Source organism: Monopterus albus, unplaced genomic scaffold (genome assembly GCF_001952655.1).
Source record: "Monopterus albus unplaced genomic scaffold, M_albus_1.0 scaffold28.1, whole genome shotgun sequence".
In the NCBI taxonomy this organism is placed as follows: Eukaryota; Metazoa; Chordata; class Actinopteri; order Synbranchiformes; family Synbranchidae; genus Monopterus; species Monopterus albus.
In genome coordinates, this window is record NW_018127908.1 from 447330 (window position 1) to 465060 (window position 17731).

Below are 17731 nucleotides of genomic sequence, written 5' to 3' on the forward strand. Positions count from 1 at the left end.
GATTTCTGCTGCCCTTTCATATGTGCAGCCTTGTTACAACAATTACAATTGCGACAGTTGTGTGTGACTCCTTGTTTACAGCTCGCCCAGGAAATTGTTTTTTCCCTCTGCCACAACTGTATGCATACATTGATACAGATATACACGGAAACAGATAATTCAGGCACATGGGTTTGTGCCACATGCATTTTCCACATGAACAGATGTGTGTTGCTTTTCGCAGCACTGCAAGTTTGGGGCCAAGTGCATGCATGTGATGGATGATGCAGAGGATAGAAGTGGTTTGAGTAATACCTATTGTGCAGTAACCAAGGGAAAAGGCTAGTGTGGTGCCAAGCAAAAACCTTTCTTCACTCTATTCTTTCCTCCATATACAATGCATCTGGTAGCATCCAAGGACCTCGTGCCATTTGACCATTTATCAAAAGCACTAACTGTCCTCTTGGCCAGACCATAATAATCATACTGAGTGGGTCAGGCATAGTCACTGACCTATCTGTTGTTGACCTCTCCATTGTAGCCACACTGAGCTCAGGTTGCCAACAGTAACAGCGTTGTTTCCTCACCCTTGAGTCTTCTGCTGCTTTGTCCCAGCTCCCTGGAGCTATCCCACATGTCTTTGCAACAATGGTTAAATGTGTCTTGTGTTGACTGAAGTAACTATCTTACCTACCGTAATTTCCGGACTATAAGCCGCTACTTTTTTCGCGTCATGCACACATCCATCATGGAAAACACACGATGAAATGCATATGATGCAGCTTTCAAGTTAAAGGCGATCGATCTGGCTGTCGAAATATCTCATGTTACAACGTGGACACCTGCGGCTATGTACAAACTGTTTTTTTTGTTTTAAATTTAGTGGGTGCAGCTTATATTCAGGTGCGCTCAATAGTCTGGAAATTACGGTATGCCCCACAGGAAGAAGAAACTCAAATGCTGTCTCCCATTGTGTTTAAAATTCTATATATATTCCTCTTGTTGTCACATTTTTAATTTGTAAAAAAAAGAAGAAGGGAAGTACAGTATGTTAGAGAGTTGAGTAATCCATCAAAGGATCTCTAGAATTTAGTGGATTTTTAGTTTTACAGTAGTCATGGATCTAGAAATGAGTCCATTTAACTTCTCGTTTGATGATAAAGGTCAGGCTTTATGGAGGATAAATTGGTACCAGATCAGCTCTGCAGGGCATCCTCACTCAACCTAAGCAGCACTGACTAAGGGCTTTGGCAAGCTTCTGCTTTATCGGCAGTGTCTGTTATCTGAGAATAAAGAGCTGCCTCTGAGCAGCCGGGGGGGACACACAGTCTCAGCTAAGCAAAATTCTACACTGCCATTTGAAAGATTCTAGCTCTTAAGGAATTGTGCCCCAACTGCAGGAGACTGAACAAGCTTCTTTTCTGCACCCTAATATTAAGCCACCACTCAAGCAAGACAATAGTTTTATTATTTCTTGATTTCTTTCTGAATATTGCCTGTGAGGTCATGCTCCAGCTGTGGAATGTGAGGGAGTGAATGGGAGCGTGAATCTCCAGAGCCACTTGGATAAGAATACTCCATGCAACACTGCATTTTGCTAAATAACCAATGTTTGATGACACAAACGTTTCGCTGTATGATCGCTCTGGGTGTGAATGGAATAAATTAGCATTCCAATTGTGCTGAAGATGGAGAAAAAGAAGAAAAAGTTGCTCTAGGAAAACAACACTTATACTTATTACAGGGTTGTAAATTGTCTAAACTGACCTAACAGCAGGGGCATTTATGAAATGGTTTTACATTTTTACAGGGAGTATATTATTTTTTTTTAAGTTCATGACAGCTTGCCTTATAACAAAGCTTTTTTTTTCCTGATATAAAATGGGTCTCACTGTAACACTGAATATCACTGCAATGCAAAAAAAGACATTACTGAAAACATTTTAGATATGACCTCTGCTTGTTATTTACATTTTGTCTTGATATGTTTTCCTAAAATAGGTCAGAATGTGCAGCTACCAGAGGTCTTAAAACAGTTAACTAAACTTCACACAAGGCTTTATATACTGTACAGGCTAGAGTGTGGCTACCCGAACCGAGTCTGACAGGACCCATCAGTACCTGAGGGTTTGTGCCGGGTTCAAACAGAAAATTAGGACTTTTACCTTCGAACACGTAGCTCAAACTTTTGGCTGGATGGCTGCAGCACTCAAATGTCTGTTTTCTTTAATGATAAGGGGTAAAACACTGTACAAACTCAACTGCATTGGGCTCGGGTTGGGTTCAGACATTATGTATTATAAGCTTGTCAGGTTCGGATGCCACACTCTCAGACATGGACTAGGTTTAGTCAGAAATATGTGGCCCAATCCATGCTACAAACTTCACATTGAAAGTCATGCATCCAAACCACTGAGCCACCACCCCAACTAGCGACTGGTACAATGCATTCAGAATGCAATACCTCAGCAACTGAATGGGACAAAACGATGCAAAACCCTGTTGTTTTCAAGTAAACACCAAAGCATACTGGAATCCTTTTACAGATATGCCCTTGTTTCTAGCAAAATAAGATTTTAATCCAAATGAAATAAACTTGCTAATTTAGAGACATTTCCTTGAATTATGTCAAATAGCCTTGCATAGGCAATTCCAGATAACCATGTCTATACTCAGTACAAGTCTGACTAGACTTTACATCTACCCCACCAATTTTTGAACTAAGTTTTTGCAGTGTAGCTACATAAACATTTAGCTAACATCTTTTCTCTGTGTGTCTACAGGTGTGCCATCTAGCCCAAGGAATGTGATCTCCATTGTGAATGAAACCTCTGTGATCCTGGAGTGGCATGCCCCCAGGGAGACGGGCGGCCGTGACGACGTCGTCTACAACATAGTGTGTAAGAAGTGTCGGGCTGACCGGCGCTCCTGCTCCCACTGCGATGACAATGTGGATTTCATCCCGCGACAGCTGGGCCTGACTGAGACCAGGGTGTTTATCAGCAACCTGTGGGCTCACACCCTCTACAGTTTTGAGATACAGGCTGTCAATGGAGTCAGCAATAAGAGCCCATATCCCGCCCAGCATGTGTCCATAGACATCACCACCAACCAAGCTGGTAAGTGGCTGCTGTGGCTAGGTGTAATGGTGATAATGATAGTGTTGTTGTGGACTGCTGATCATACTGATCCTCATCGTCATCATGTGCCTTTCCATATGTCGTAGTTGTTTTTGAATCGCTCCTCTGTAAGCAATAAAGTTTCACTCTAGTTTTATTTCATGTTACATTTGTAAAATGGAAAATTCCCCTATTATTGCATAGATGTGAATTACTTCAACTTAAAAGACCATCACTCTACACAATGTGCATTTCAGAATGTTATTTCACAGCATAGCTGACTGCAGGGCCACTATAATTTCACATTGCTCCACCGTGAATAATGACTTTAAAGCTTGAAGCATGAGTCCAGCTGCTTTAGTGAAAGTTATACCTATATGCTCTGTCTAGGCTTTCTTCCCCTGAATTAAAGTAATGGCTTTCTCTTTTGAAAACATGATGGAGGCATTCAAACCCAGACCTTCAGTAAGACAGATTATGTTACATTTTACAGCCGGACAAGCACAATTCAGTGATCTGTCTCTCTTTCCTTTGTAGTTTATTTACACATCAAATCTGATGACAGAAGTGGCCCTAGTTTGCATTTCTCTCTGAGCATTCCAGAAATTCTTGCGTTTTAACATTGGTAAAGGTAATCATCACTCCATAAACAACAAAAGCCATTTATAAAAAGCTCCTTTTTTGAGGTTGAAGGCTGGTTGCTTCACAGACTGACAAACGTCTTTGTTGTTTTGCTTTGGTCTTTGTTTTTAGAACGATGTTGCACAGCGAGTCAGCACGTCTCTCTTCAGGAAAGGCTACACCCCAGCTGAAACCTATCTATAAATCTTCAGATTTATGCACTCACATACCTACTCTCTGAATTAACAAAAACAACAAGAGATTTCATCTCTGCTTTGTTTTTCCTAATTCAGTCTCTTTCATATAATTGAATTACATTGCTCATTTCATATTAGGTGTGAGCTACAAAACCATAATTTTTGTCTTACACAGTTTTAGGCTTTGCATCAACAGATTATGCTGAAGTACAAGTTTCACCTTCAGTACTGGATAACTGTTATCCAGGTTCACCTCTGTTCACTGTTCGATGCTTTAATGTCAAACTGGAGGAGACAGACCTGAGAGCTGCTGTTTTCAGGCCAGGCTGAAATGTTTTTTCCGTTGCTCTGTCTTTTGTCTCTGTCTGTCTCTGGTATGTTTGTGTCCATGTGTATGTGAATTCCCTGACTTTTCCTGTGATGCATCTAAGCCCAGCCAATGAAAATGACCACCATGTTATTTTTCTCTCTCTCTTCCCTCTTTTTCTCCCTTGGTCCAGCCAATAGAAATGACAGGTTGAGGATATTGCCTTTATCGGTCCTTTTTGTTACAGCACTTTTCATGCTCTTGTAAGTCTTTGACTTGTAGTCAGAAGCACCTACCAAGGGACAAGTATTGACCAAGTGAAAAATTTAAATGAGGCTCTCTTCATCTTTCTGTGTTTCTGTGGATGAGGCGGACCATGGAAATCGCAGTGTGAGCTTGTGGGACCTAATAACAGCCATAAAGTGGAGTTACAGTGTGGTGAAACACAAGAGGTTGTCATTTGAATTCATACTGGCAAGGCTCCCAGATGGAAAGAGTTACAAGTTTGACATCCCGGATCCCTGGATCCTTGTGTTGGCCATGCACTGTGATTTTCTGTGTCACGCTGTCTGTCATGTACAGTTCAGTGCTTGTGTTGCCAAATACATTTTCAGATCCAATGATGAAATAAAATGGTAAAATGAAGTCAGAAGTACTCATGCACATTTCCAATTTAATTGTAGAATGAACTTCACATTCATCTCAAAGGCCATTGAAATAGAAATTGCTTTATCCAGATCTCTTTTGTGTAGCAGTACATTTTGAAATTATATTTGGCCCACTTGGTGGAGGGCATACCATATTTGATTACGATGGCTCTCAGAGGAATGTAATGACCAACTGAATTTGTCTTTGTCAGAGAATGAGTGAGGAGTGGAGGGAAGACATGCCGGGAAAGAGAAATAGTGTATTTTTTTTACATGTCGGCAAGACTGTGACAGTGAAGGAGAGGAAAATGAGGGAGTAAATAGGTTTGATTATCAGGGTGGCCTAATGGTGCTGACTATCCCCATTTGACAGGCTAATAGCACACTTGACAGATAGATATAGAAGAAGCAATGCCGAGGCCCATTGTTGAGGTCTGCTGCAGTAATGAGGTGTCTGCCAGTAATCTGCCAGGCCTATGTCCGGCCCTATGTGGCCTTTTGTAGCCAGGTAATTGCACTGTTCCTCATTCTGAAAGGGGGTTTCATTGGCAGGTTGCTAAAAAAGAAGTTTTCAAAAAGAATTAATGTGATTAATGCATTTCAAAATCTAGAAGTAGAGACTTGTTAAAGTTTAGGGATCAGTTTTTTAAGACTGCTGCATTGAGAAATACAACATGTTGCTGTTTTGGGGAACCTTGATGTTTTGTGCTCAGCGCCCTCGCATGATGCACGGTTGTGAGAGGTGGTGTAACAAGTGCCATGTAAATGTAGTAGCATTAGGAGAACTGTTATGTATTTTGTAAGAACTCGGCCCATGGGACTATGCAAATATTCAATGCAATACATCCATATATTCTAACTGCTGAAAATGGGAAGTAATGTGAGAAAAATGAAAACCCAAACAACTATACTCTTTTCTGCTGGTAGTGATGTTGAAGGTAAACCATCACTTTCTATGTTTAATGGGTAAAGATCATGACAGTTTATGTTTTATCAGTTTAGAAATATTGTGTTTGTTGATATTTGTGACTTTAGTGAAGCTCTGATCGCATTTCATGACCAATTTATGCAGAAAAGCAGGAAATTGCAAACAGTGCCAGTACTTTTTATTGCAACTGTGAAATTGCACAACACTGCTTTGATTTGTTGGGTTTTTCCTTTATAATAATAGTAAGGTCTGGACCGTACTTTGTAAAGCATCCTGAGATGGCTTTTGTTGTAATTTGGCGCAAATAAAATTGAATTGAATTGAAAATTGAATTCAATTACTTTTTGTCTCTTACTCTCAAGGTGAGCCATTTTTGTCATGTGCTGTTTGTTGTGCTGTTAGAAGGGCAGTATGATTGCTTAGTAGATCATAATTAATCAGCATACCCTCTTATTTATTTTTCATTTCACCCATCTCCACCTTTTTTGCAAATAACATGGAAGCATGTCCCTAAATGTATTATGAAAGTAAATTGTGAGACCATCTATATATGCACTCATCAGCTGTGCTACATGGAGCAGCAATTATGGAAGTCACTGTGACCGGGTTATGAAAAGGAGGACTTGTAATGTCAGTCACATCCAATCCATCTCAGTTTAAAGGCTAACTTCACGTGTCAGTAACACCACAGAACCTACCACTGAGTTCAGTCAAAGTCCAAGCAAAAGCAAGAAAAATTTGCAGTTTTGCTCCTGTCGAAGCCTAACTTTTAAGTTTTTGTAATTTCAAATAAATAATGTCAAGTCCTTTATACCAACATAAGTATTATTTGCTGATTCTCAGCTCAAAGCATCATCATCAGGTATGAGATTTTAAATAGAGCCTTCCAATGAGAGGAAACCTGTTAACAAGCGTAATAGCATAATATTACCCTTAGTATTATAAGAATGTCAGACTCGGAGAACAGATTGGTCTTTTAAATCAGAGTAGCAAATTAAAAAAAAGTTTGTGACTGCCTCAGTGGAGTCTTTGCCTCTTCAGCTTGATGTGGCTTTAGTGTGGACTGTTGGGAGATGAAGGAAAACCAAGAGACCATCTGCAAAACAGAAAGGCAGCAGTAGTTAGAAGGGAGGAAAGGAGAGAGTGCAGGAGAAGGAGATGAGGGAACAATGGAGGTGAGGAGAGAGCTGAAGGGATTTAGAGTGAGTCACCGCAGAGGCCATTTAACTGCCCTTGATCCCCACGTGTGTCTGGGTGGAAGGTTTGATCAATAATGTGATGTAGGAGTTCATTCATGGACTGTGCTCTCTAGGAGATTCAGACACATAAGGATACAGATGTGCAAAGGTTATATACTGCTCCTTCTTAGTCTATTATTCCCACCTTGCCTGAATTGAGTTATAATTATTTGTGTTACCTATTGAAAAATGCCTTTTTTTGTCTCTTTGTGAAATAGTATGGCTCAATTTAAGTAGGAAGAGACTCTCTCTACCTCTAGTGAATTTATTAAAATACTGAATGGGGACAAGAGGAAAATATTCTATCTCGCTTTATGTTATGGAAGATGAATGGCAAATGGGCCTACACTTGTATAGCACTTTTCTATGCATTGCAGCACACTCAAAGCATTTTCACACTAATTGGCCATTCACGCACCGGTCTCATCACCGGGAGCAACTGGGGGGTCAGTGTCTTGCTCAAGGACACTTCAACATGTGGACTGGACAAGCCGGGAATCAAACCGCTAATCTTCCAGTTAGGAGACAACCCGCTCTACCTCCTGAGCCACAGCCGCCCCCTAATGAATGTGCTTGTGAAAACTGCAGACATGGCAGTCATTTTTCTAATGTAATCCATTCTGGACTTTTAACCACTGCCTTGGATGAGGAGGGCATTTTTCAGCCTTTTACACATGTTCCAACGTCTTTCTACTCTTAGTGATTACTGGGGATGGCTTGGTTCCCAATGCCTATGAAAAAGTCTATAACTTTCATGACTCTTTTTCAACTAATGCCTAAAGCTCAATAGTTCTTGACCTAGATTAAGTGCCAACAATCCCTCAGACCACAGAATGACTTAGCTGCTCTGCTGGGAGAGCTATTCCCACAGAAAAGCAAACATCACTATCCTCTGCCTTCTGTGGACAAGCTGAAACCAGGTTGGTTATATTCATGATGCAGTGCACTAGACTGAAATCTAAACAACCAGAGATTTGCACTCTGAGGGGTTCTAAAATCAGATGAAATGTTAGGCAAACGTGTCTGTGGAGGGTGTTCGAGAAACTCCTCATTATGTCTTTTCAATTCAGTCTATAGAGGTTTCAATTTGTTGTTTTTTTTGGGGGGGGGGGGGGGCCTTTTTTTTTTCCCCCTCTCTCTTTTTCTTGTCCCCTGTCTCTCACTGCTGCTTCTGTGTAATAGAGCTAGGGTGTCCAAGAGTTTCATCATCTTTAACAGTTCTTCGGGCTCTCTCTAAATGCCATTTTTATTTCATTTGATACGTGTTCTTATAAATGTTAGATCTTGTCCCTCGACCCAGAAAGTGAGGTGTTAGCTGCAGGTGAAGTGTTGGCTTGAATGTTGCTGAGCACCATCTTCAATTCTGATGTCTTCATATAGTATTTTAAGTAGAAAAAAGTGTTTCTGCATGCCTATGTAAAAGTATGCTCATGTAGTGTACAAGTTCTTTTTTCTCAAAGAGGTACATTCAGAATCCTTCATGTATAATGTGATTTTGAAAATAATTTCAGCTATGGTACCTTGACAGAAATCCATGGTGCTGAACTGTTTGAGAGAGGCCCATAGCAATGTAGTCAAGGGTGGCTTGGCCCTCTGAGCTACTGTTAATAGTTAAACCTATGCCTTTGGCAAAGACACAGCACATGACTGTAGGCTTCTCCACTCATCTGAGACACTGAAACCCTATTAGAAGGCGGTGCGCTTCAATGGTGTGCTAGTGCACTACTGAGAAAGAACAGCCAGGCTTGTATGTGTCCATATGTAATTGTGCACTGTGTTGCATTGTTTGTTTTTTCTTTTTTGTACATAGTCTAACAGGCCTTTGGTACAAAATCAGGTGACCAATTCCAGTGTAACTTTCTGTCCAATTATTTCATTGAGAGTAGCTGAAGCAGAGCTGAAACCTCCAGTTGGGAATTTAGATGTGAAAGCTGTGCAGCACACACACATGAGGAACAGTCTATTCCAAGAATTTCTCAGTGAGAGAGGCTACAGTGAAAAGAAAGGGAACGAGTTGGATACTTACTGAAACTTAATGCTAATTTTGAGGCGCCTATTATGGGCTATTTTGTTTGCTTTTGTTTGGATACAATTATAGCTTAAATTTCAGGTGAAATTTTGCTGATTTTAGAATCTGTATTAGAATCATCTTTAATTCTGGCAGTGCATTATGTTTGATCCTACAGGAATTTGACTCCGGTACAAAGACTTTAAGTGTGTTGTAAGGCAGCAGGAAGATAAAAGAACAATGAGAGTTAAAATAAAAGTAGAGCAATAAAAATGAGAGTAGGAATAAACAGTGTGTGCATTCAAATAGGAAAGGAATGTGAGGAGAAGTGAGACAGCTTTTATAAATCTGTGCACATCTATATACATTATGGCAGAAGAGCTTTCAGACTGGTATACACAATGGTTATTTTACAATTACAGTTTTACAGATTGAGATCAGTTTGCTAGCTCGTCATGGGTAAACGGAAACACACTACAAGTTGCATTATAAGAAATGCATGATCCATTGTTTTTGGAGCTTGATCATTGACTGTATAAAATATGGACGCCATGACAGCTCCCAGAAGTGAAGCCACCATGACTTGGTGACCTGGTGGCTTCACTTGCAGTATAGGTCATAAATCCCACCTCCTCCATGTTAGTGGATGGGACATGAGCCAAAATGAAATAAAGTACAATGCAAAGAAAATTTTCCCAGAGGTCAGTTCTGTGGGTTTTGATAGATATTATCCCACTGATTTGTGTACAAGTTGTTATTTTTCTGGTATGTTGGTTTTTAATAAGTTATTTGACTATATAATAAGGGGTTGACTTGACAGCTTTGATTGGCAGCCTGATGTGATATTCAACTAATTGGTCACTGCATAATGTAGATGCAAAATACCAAGGTGGTTGCTGCTTTATTGACGATATTTTGGCTTCACTTTTGCATATTGGAGGGAAGTGATGACGCCACATCCGTATTTATATACAGTCAATGAGCTTGACCACTACAGGGCACTGCAAGTCAGGATATATCTGTGTTGCATCACTTTTGACCACTCTTTCTTGTGATCACCAGTTTTATGGAACAGCGATAGCTACTAAATAACTTGAGTACTTCTTCAGTATGTGGAACAGTACATTTGGTGAGCTGACCTTTCACCATCTCATATGAATTATGGTGACCGTATGCTAGATGTACAGTAATAAAAGCTGAGGCTTAGGTCTGTGGCAGACCGGTAAAATGATGCTCCAACTCATTTGTATTCCACAGTAGATTAATCGTACAAAGGTAAAGATGCTTTTCACTCTTTCATCACTTTCTTTCACGCTTTCTCCTTCTTTTCCTTTCCACTCCTCCTCTCTGTCTCAGCCAGACACTGGGAGGCTTTGACTTTGATTAATGGTGAGCCAAGCTCTGCATTAAAAGCCAGGGGCAGCAAGTGGGGCTAGATAAAAGTGGAGCACAGGAGCAAGGGATGCAAGGGATGGAAGGAGGAGAGGGGAGTGCGGGACACAGTCACCAATCACTGTCAGCACCATCGTCCCAGGGTGATGGTGGGGGATGCAGTTGGAGGGGACAGCGGGGCTTCATTGGGCTGAACCTCGCCCACAGGCACGACACATGGTCTCTGACAGGCTCTGCACACATAGGCTCCTGGGACACAGACACACATACATGAACTTTATCTCTTTCTGTTGCATTTCCTCTTGAAATCACAATCAGCGTCTATCCAGGCCAAGCCAATGAGACGAGTCAGTTATTTTTCTTTTTTCAGGAAGGGAGAATTTGTGTTATAATGGCAGACATTTATTTCATTTATTTATCAGTTAGTCATCATTCATTTAGTCATCAGTGTCAATGCACTGTTCCACAGTAAGATGTGATCAGTGAACAACATACAGTTCTATGTCCTTATGCACATTACGTGAACAAAAAGTAGCAGGAAGAAGAACATTTTATATTGACCACCCCCATGCCCAAACATACGGTAGATAAACAATAGAGATAGATGATCTGTCAGTACCTTTAATTACACATTAAACAACTTCAAAAAATATACAAAACCATTTATGATAACTAAAAAAAACTATTATTTGTCATCTTTACTTTTTTTTTCTTTGTAACTTTTCCTGAACTGAAGTTAAAATTTGGAAATTGGCTGAAAAAAAAACTGCAATTTTTGTTGCTTCCAGTTACAGCCTACCTATAGCTAAACAACTGAAGAGGAGAAGGTGAAAATAACAAAAATTGAAAAAGGAGGACTACAATCAGGCAAGGTCGAAGACCAGTGTAAACATAGGTACCACCTCCCAGTGATCGAGAGAGCTCCAGGATTTGAGAGGCATGAGGACAGATGCAGAGGTTCATCTTTTTCTGCAGGACAGGTGGATACATTTTTTGCTATGTTTGATGCACCAGATTTTGACATGTCTCCTTTGGTATTGCTTCTTTCCCCAGTTGCTAGTATCATTACTGTGGCAATGCACATTCTTAATTTCTGTGGGCATGGTTATGCAACTGTAACTCAGAGTTTTGGATTTGTTTAGGTGCCTATGTAAATATAAACAGTCTTTTCCCAGAATCATGGACTGTACCTTTAACCCCACCTGCAGAGTTCTGATTTCAGCTTATTGGGATAGAGAGCATTAAAAGCAGCCAAATGACTCAGTTCTGGATGCATTGGCATCTAAAGATAACATGTCATGATTTTACCTTTTTTGTTGAATCAACATGATTTTACTTTTGGCGTAATTCCAGCTATATGTAACATTGCACTTTGTGTGACATTAACAGTACCTAGAGCATTCTACTAGACAGAATAATCAGATTTACTAACGCTGGCCTCAGACTGGTGACTGCAATTTGTTGCAACCATGCACCTGTGGTTCACGCTGTCGCGAGGAAATGGGGCGTGATGGGAGGAGCAAAAAGCAGCAGTAGCAGCAGCTTATGGTGTCAATTGTTTTGAGTCTTTGAAGAATTCACCACGGTGAATAGAACTGAGTTGGGACTAGGACTTGGGATCAGGCTATGAAAATACCTCTCTTGCACAGCCCCTTTTTTCACTGCCGAAATTTCTGTGCAGACTCCCTTGGGTCTGTCAGGAACAGTGTGTGCCTGTGGCCGGTAATTGATAATGCGGCCCAGGCAGCCCTAGCTCTGGTCAGTGAAGCGGCAACCAGCCTGAAGAGGCAGAAAGGCTGAAGTGCACTGAGGTGAAGCTTAGCCCTCAAACTCTGTGTCTAGGGCTTAAGAGAGGAGGGAGGGTAGGAGGTGAGAACTAAGGGAAGCAGATGAAACAGAATCTATTCACACTGACAGGATAACCAGAGCCCATTCATTTGTTTACATTTACATTTTAGGCAGTTAACAGGCACTCAAATCAATCAATACTTAACCACAATCAAAATTAAAATACAGCTTCTTTAACACAAAACAGTATTTATAAGCACCCACAAGTCATGAAAAGGTCTGAGGCTTTTTTCGCAACAGAACTCCTGCGACCACAGATTGCTTATGCAAGAGTGAAGTATGAAGAGAAGGAACAGAAATAAAATAACCACTAAGGAGTTTGATAAAAAGGATCATTTAGTTGAGAGAGGGTGCCATTTGCTGCCTTTTGAATAGAGGAGTTATTCAGAGGGATGGTGAGTGGAGACCAGGTGGAGCAATGACTAGGCCTCAGCAGCGAGCAGGCCGAAAGCCAAGTGGCTGATGGGCACAAAATGTAGAGCATGGTCTTGTGTGGGGCTGTATTTATGCCTGCAGACATGGGGGTGGAGATTCCTCTCCATCTCTGTATACAAACACCAAGGCTTTGAACTTAATATGAGCAACTGCAGAATCAGATTTTAATCAAACTTACTTGTATGTTCACAAATTCATCTGATGAGTCAGTTTGGTTGAATTCATCAACTTTTATTTGATCCTAGCACCTTGAAGGAGTTTGTGATTATACAGTAGATTTTGGGTATAACTACATATGCCATTAAAGAGATTAATTTGTACATACAAGCTAAGCAATTTGTATTTTTATTGAATAATTTGTCATATCTTTGTAAATAAAATGTATGTTTCTATCATAGATTGATGTATTCATACTGAGGATTCAATTTCAATCTTACATCTTATAAAGTCCTCTATAAGATTAGTTCTTTAATAAAACCAAAAATCAAATATAATATTTAGAAAAAAACATCTTTAGATGTTATTTTTTACTAGTTCAACACTCAAACGCAGTGCTGGCAACATGAGCAAACAACCCCTCAAGTGTCATCAGATTCTAAGTCTGCATTCAGACCGAGTTTCAAAGGTATGAAAAAAAAACGCACTCCATTTTATTTCTATGGGGGACTGTGTTCACCACAGCGAGCACCAGCAACGCAAGGGGGCTCTGGCAAATTGATGCAGCCCCGTGTAGCTAAAAGATTGGATTTGGTCCAACCTTTGCCGCACTGAACTGGCAAAGGTTGATCAATCACGTACAGGGGATGGTCGGAGCATGGAAGAAGACTCTTTTGTTTACCTTTTGGTTACATTCAGCATTCACTGCTATTCACCTTTGAATTTGGGCTACAGTTACAAATGCACCATAACGGTACACCTTGCCTTTTTGTTAGTCAGGGCAATGGATGTTAAACTGTGTATTCCATCTATCAGTGCTGAAACACAGGTTGTAGACATTGGTAGTACGGTAGAGTAGGCTATGGCTAACCAAAACACAACAGAAAGCTGTGGGCCGAAAATGTGAATGAAGCCACTCACGTTGACTCGTCACAACTTGGTTGTATCATATGCGCCTACAACCCCTCGCCCCCTATCAACGCGGCCCCTTTTGTTAAAACACAGCAGAGAGTTCTATTTTACTATACTCAGTCTGAATGCCCACTTATTCAGATGTCACTAAATTCTGATTGGTGCATAAAGGCATGGAATATCACACTTTTCCAACTGAACCCCACCCACATTAAACTTATAAGAAGAGTACAGAAAAAAGGACAAACACGAATACAGGAGTCAAAACTAGTCTATAGTAAGTTTGACAGAAAACTTCATCATTCATGCTGGAAACTGACTGAGAAAATGGGTTTTTAGGGCCTTTAGACCCAGTTGTCATGTTTGCTGCTCAAATCCCCATAAAAAATCCTCTGCTACACAGGAACTAGTGACTTTTTTTAACACAGTCTCAGGCAGTAACAGTGGTTTGTTTAGAAAAAGACAGATGACAAAAAATCATGGCTGTTAGACCAGTGAAAAGATTAAAATTGCTCCAAAGCCTGAGTCTTGATTAGCAGGGACCCCAATAATCCCAGAGAAGTGTGTGATGATTTCAAGTGTGTAGATTTTTCTGCTATTGTGTCGAGCTGACAGGTTTAGACAAGTCCTGAACTTCCAGTCTTCACTAGCCATGTCAGCACTGTCTGTGACATTTAGGAAGTTGTCAGCCTTTTCTAGACTTCACATATGAACAGAACAAATAGAACAGTGAATATCAGCACCAGGAAAATGTACTTTATCCTTACAGAAAAGAGGTCTGTGGTTCTGAAATACTTTGGCGGTACTTTCAGCAAGATATTTGTGGATTTGTTAAATGCCAACAGTGGGAAAATCTGTCAGTATAATAGCAAAAGAAAAGGGGACAGTCTCAGACTCAATGGCTGTTGTCTCTGGCTTGTTCTTATGGTAAAAACATGGTAAATTTCAATTCAATTCAGTTTATTTTATTTCAGTTCTCTAGTCCAGATAGATAAAAGCTGACAACAACACACTTTCTACTGATCAGATGTTTGACTGGTTCAGATTAAGGTCTTGTTCATTCTGAAAAGTGAGTCACTGAAATTTAAAGTTGTGTAAGCAAACACAGACACACACATGGATGAGGAATTTCATCATGAATGATGTCTTCATTCTGTCTAATATCACAGTCTCTTACTGGCATGTGAAGAGTGAAGAGGAGCAAGGATGATGAAGGGATGATATTGTAAAGGACAAAAATGACAGAATGAGCAGGAAATTGCCAAGTGTCTTGGTTATTTGTCAGCCCAGGAGTGCATTCAGGTGTACTGGGCCTGAAGGATGAGATAGACTGAGCAACTGGGCCAAAGTGATCTCAATGCTAGATTGAATCCAAAAGGTTTCATTTAGTGAATAACATGTAGTTCTTATACAGGTAGGCTCTTGTGTTTTGTACTGACTGTGTCCTCTTTCTGAGTTTAGCTTTTACTGTATTTAGAGCATATACAAACCCTATAAATACACAAGGCCTTGTTTTGCTACAGATCAACAATCACAGTCTGCTTGTGCCTGCAAAGTGGCAGCTTAATTGGCTGCAAGCATATTTCTTTCCTGACTGCACGGTTTAGTAATTTAATGGCTCACCATGACATCATTGACACTGAAATCAGCAGTGGAGTGTATCATGAGGGGTGTCAAAATAGATCAGGTGAAAAAAATTTCATAAACATTTGTCATTTTTGTCATGTTGCTTCCAGATATGCAAATGGGACAAACTTTTTCCTCTGCCAGTGTTATATTTGCCCATTTCTCTAAACTAATGTCTAACTGAACGAAAGCAATTTAATATGCCCTCCTGCTGTACATGCTATTCTGAGTAATACATTTGTGGTATTATTATGTTGTCCAGTATGACCATATGTAGTGGCAAATATGAATGTGAACATACTGCCACTCCTGAGCAAGACAAAGGAGATCACTTCTTTATGAACTAAGCATTTTTTTGCAGAGATTTGTAGCACTGTTAACTACTACATCCAATGCATCCTTTGGACGCCACACTTAATTCTGCCTAGGTAGCCAAAATTACTTAACCATACACCAGGTTATAACTTAATTTGTTGCTGGAATGATGCCAAACACGTGGTGACTAACAATTCTGGTGTAAAGGTACCCAAGTCCTGCTAACTGGAGCTGATACTCAGCCCAAGTCCACACCATCAAGTCTTAGCCAATTCTGGCAGCCTCATTTTGGCCAAAGCCAGATCATACTTGGTCCTGCAGTGCCAGAATATGGCTGAGTGCAGCTCTAATCAGCCTCGACTCAGCTGGCTACCTGGGTACTGATGAGAGTGGCAGTACACTTGTATAGTACAAATACTGTTTAAACTTGGGATGTGTGCAGAGCACTTACTGCTACCCAGTATATCGTCTGTATCTGAAAGATCACTGTGGTATAATGCATCATTTTATGTAGCTACATAGGATAAAATGTATTTCAAATGTGCACTAATGACAGTTGTTTCATCACTGACCTGATACACCCTGTTTGAATCTAAAGAAAGTAATAAATAAGGCTACAGTGCACTGGTACCACTTTTACTTTAGCTTCACCTTAAATCTTAAGTAAAGAATTGTGATGCCTGGCCAGCAGACTCTCATCTAGTGTCTGGGTAAATAGTGGACAGTAAAAGCAAACCTCACAGCCTAGTGGCTTCTGCTCACTGCACTGTGCAGTCAGCATTAGCAAAGGAGATTCACACTACCTCTGAATGACTGCAGTGTTTTATTATCTTGAAGTAAACAACTACAGTATGTACAACCTTCAAGCACTTGTGGGTTAGACTTATCTGTAATCCATCATTTTAGAAATGTGCTGATTTTGTGTTACGCTTTCTATGCTTTACAGCTCCCTCCATAGTTCCCATCATGCACCAGATCAGCTCCACCATGAATAGCTTCACACTGTCATGGCCACAACCAGATCAGCCCAACGGCATCATTCTGGACTACGAACTCCGTTATTATGAGAAGGTAAGCTAAGGGTGTGTGTGCATTTAAGTGTATATTTGCATGCACATATTTTTACGTGTATCTGCAGTGGTGTAGTAGACACACCTTTATACATGCATAGTAAACTGCATTTAAGGCTCCCCAAAAAATCTGAGCTCCCCCAGATATCTGTGAGCAGTGTCCCCTGGGCTGATAATATGTTCTTTCACTAAGCTCACTCCATCTCTCCCACTGTTCTTTGGTTTCTGCCGCTGATGAAGTGAATAGGTTGACCTCTGCTCCAGGCCCACTCTTCACAGTGCAGCAACCTGTCCCGCTGTGAAAATGCATTGCGTCTAAGGGGTGACACATCGACCCGTCTGCTCACATACAATACGTCGGCTTTATTAAGTCGCCAGCCCTGCCCCACTGTGCCCATGCTGCTCCAGTATTGACCTGTAGGCTTTTCCCAAGGCCTTGGACATAATGATACAGAGAAATCGTAGACTCTAGCTTTTTTGTTTGGGCCCTTGTTTGTCCTCCCAAAGCCGATCGATAAGTATAGCAAGGTTGGTCATGCATGTTTTTCCCCCCCCCCAGTCTTTCCTATCTTAAGCTAAGATTTTTGCAAGGCTTTGTACACCCTCACCCATGTTTGGCTTTTAAAGAAAAGACAAAAATCAATAGAGTTTTATAAATGGTTTTCTATTTCTGTTGAGTTATATCTTTCACACAAACTCATTTTGGGTAAGGTTCCCAGATCAATATTCATAACCCCACCTAAGAAAAGATTTTGTCACATTTAGCATTTTCTATCAGAGAAAACAACAATCATGTTTTTAAATGATGTTTGCTATTGGAAACTCAGTTATCCAATAAAAGCTGCATCACTAGCTATTTTCCCCTGTGGCATTGCACAGGTCATGAAATTGAATCCGATTGCCATGGCCCTGAGAAACCTTATCTGCTAGACA

At 40.5% G+C, this 17731-nt stretch overlaps 1 protein-coding gene across 2 annotated transcripts in view; it reads left to right on the forward strand.

Moving 5' to 3' along the window:
* ephb1 (EPH receptor B1) overlaps nt 1-17731 on the forward strand; it is a 151331-nt gene that overhangs the window by 97501 nt on the left and 36099 nt on the right. For both annotated transcript variants that reach the window (XM_020595730.1, XM_020595731.1), the window contains exons 5-6: nt 2763-3098; nt 16675-16799. In XM_020595730.1, the coding sequence (XP_020451386.1) occupies nt 2763-3098; nt 16675-16799 (461 nt within the window). The remainder of the gene's footprint in view (nt 1-2762; nt 3099-16674; nt 16800-17731) is intronic.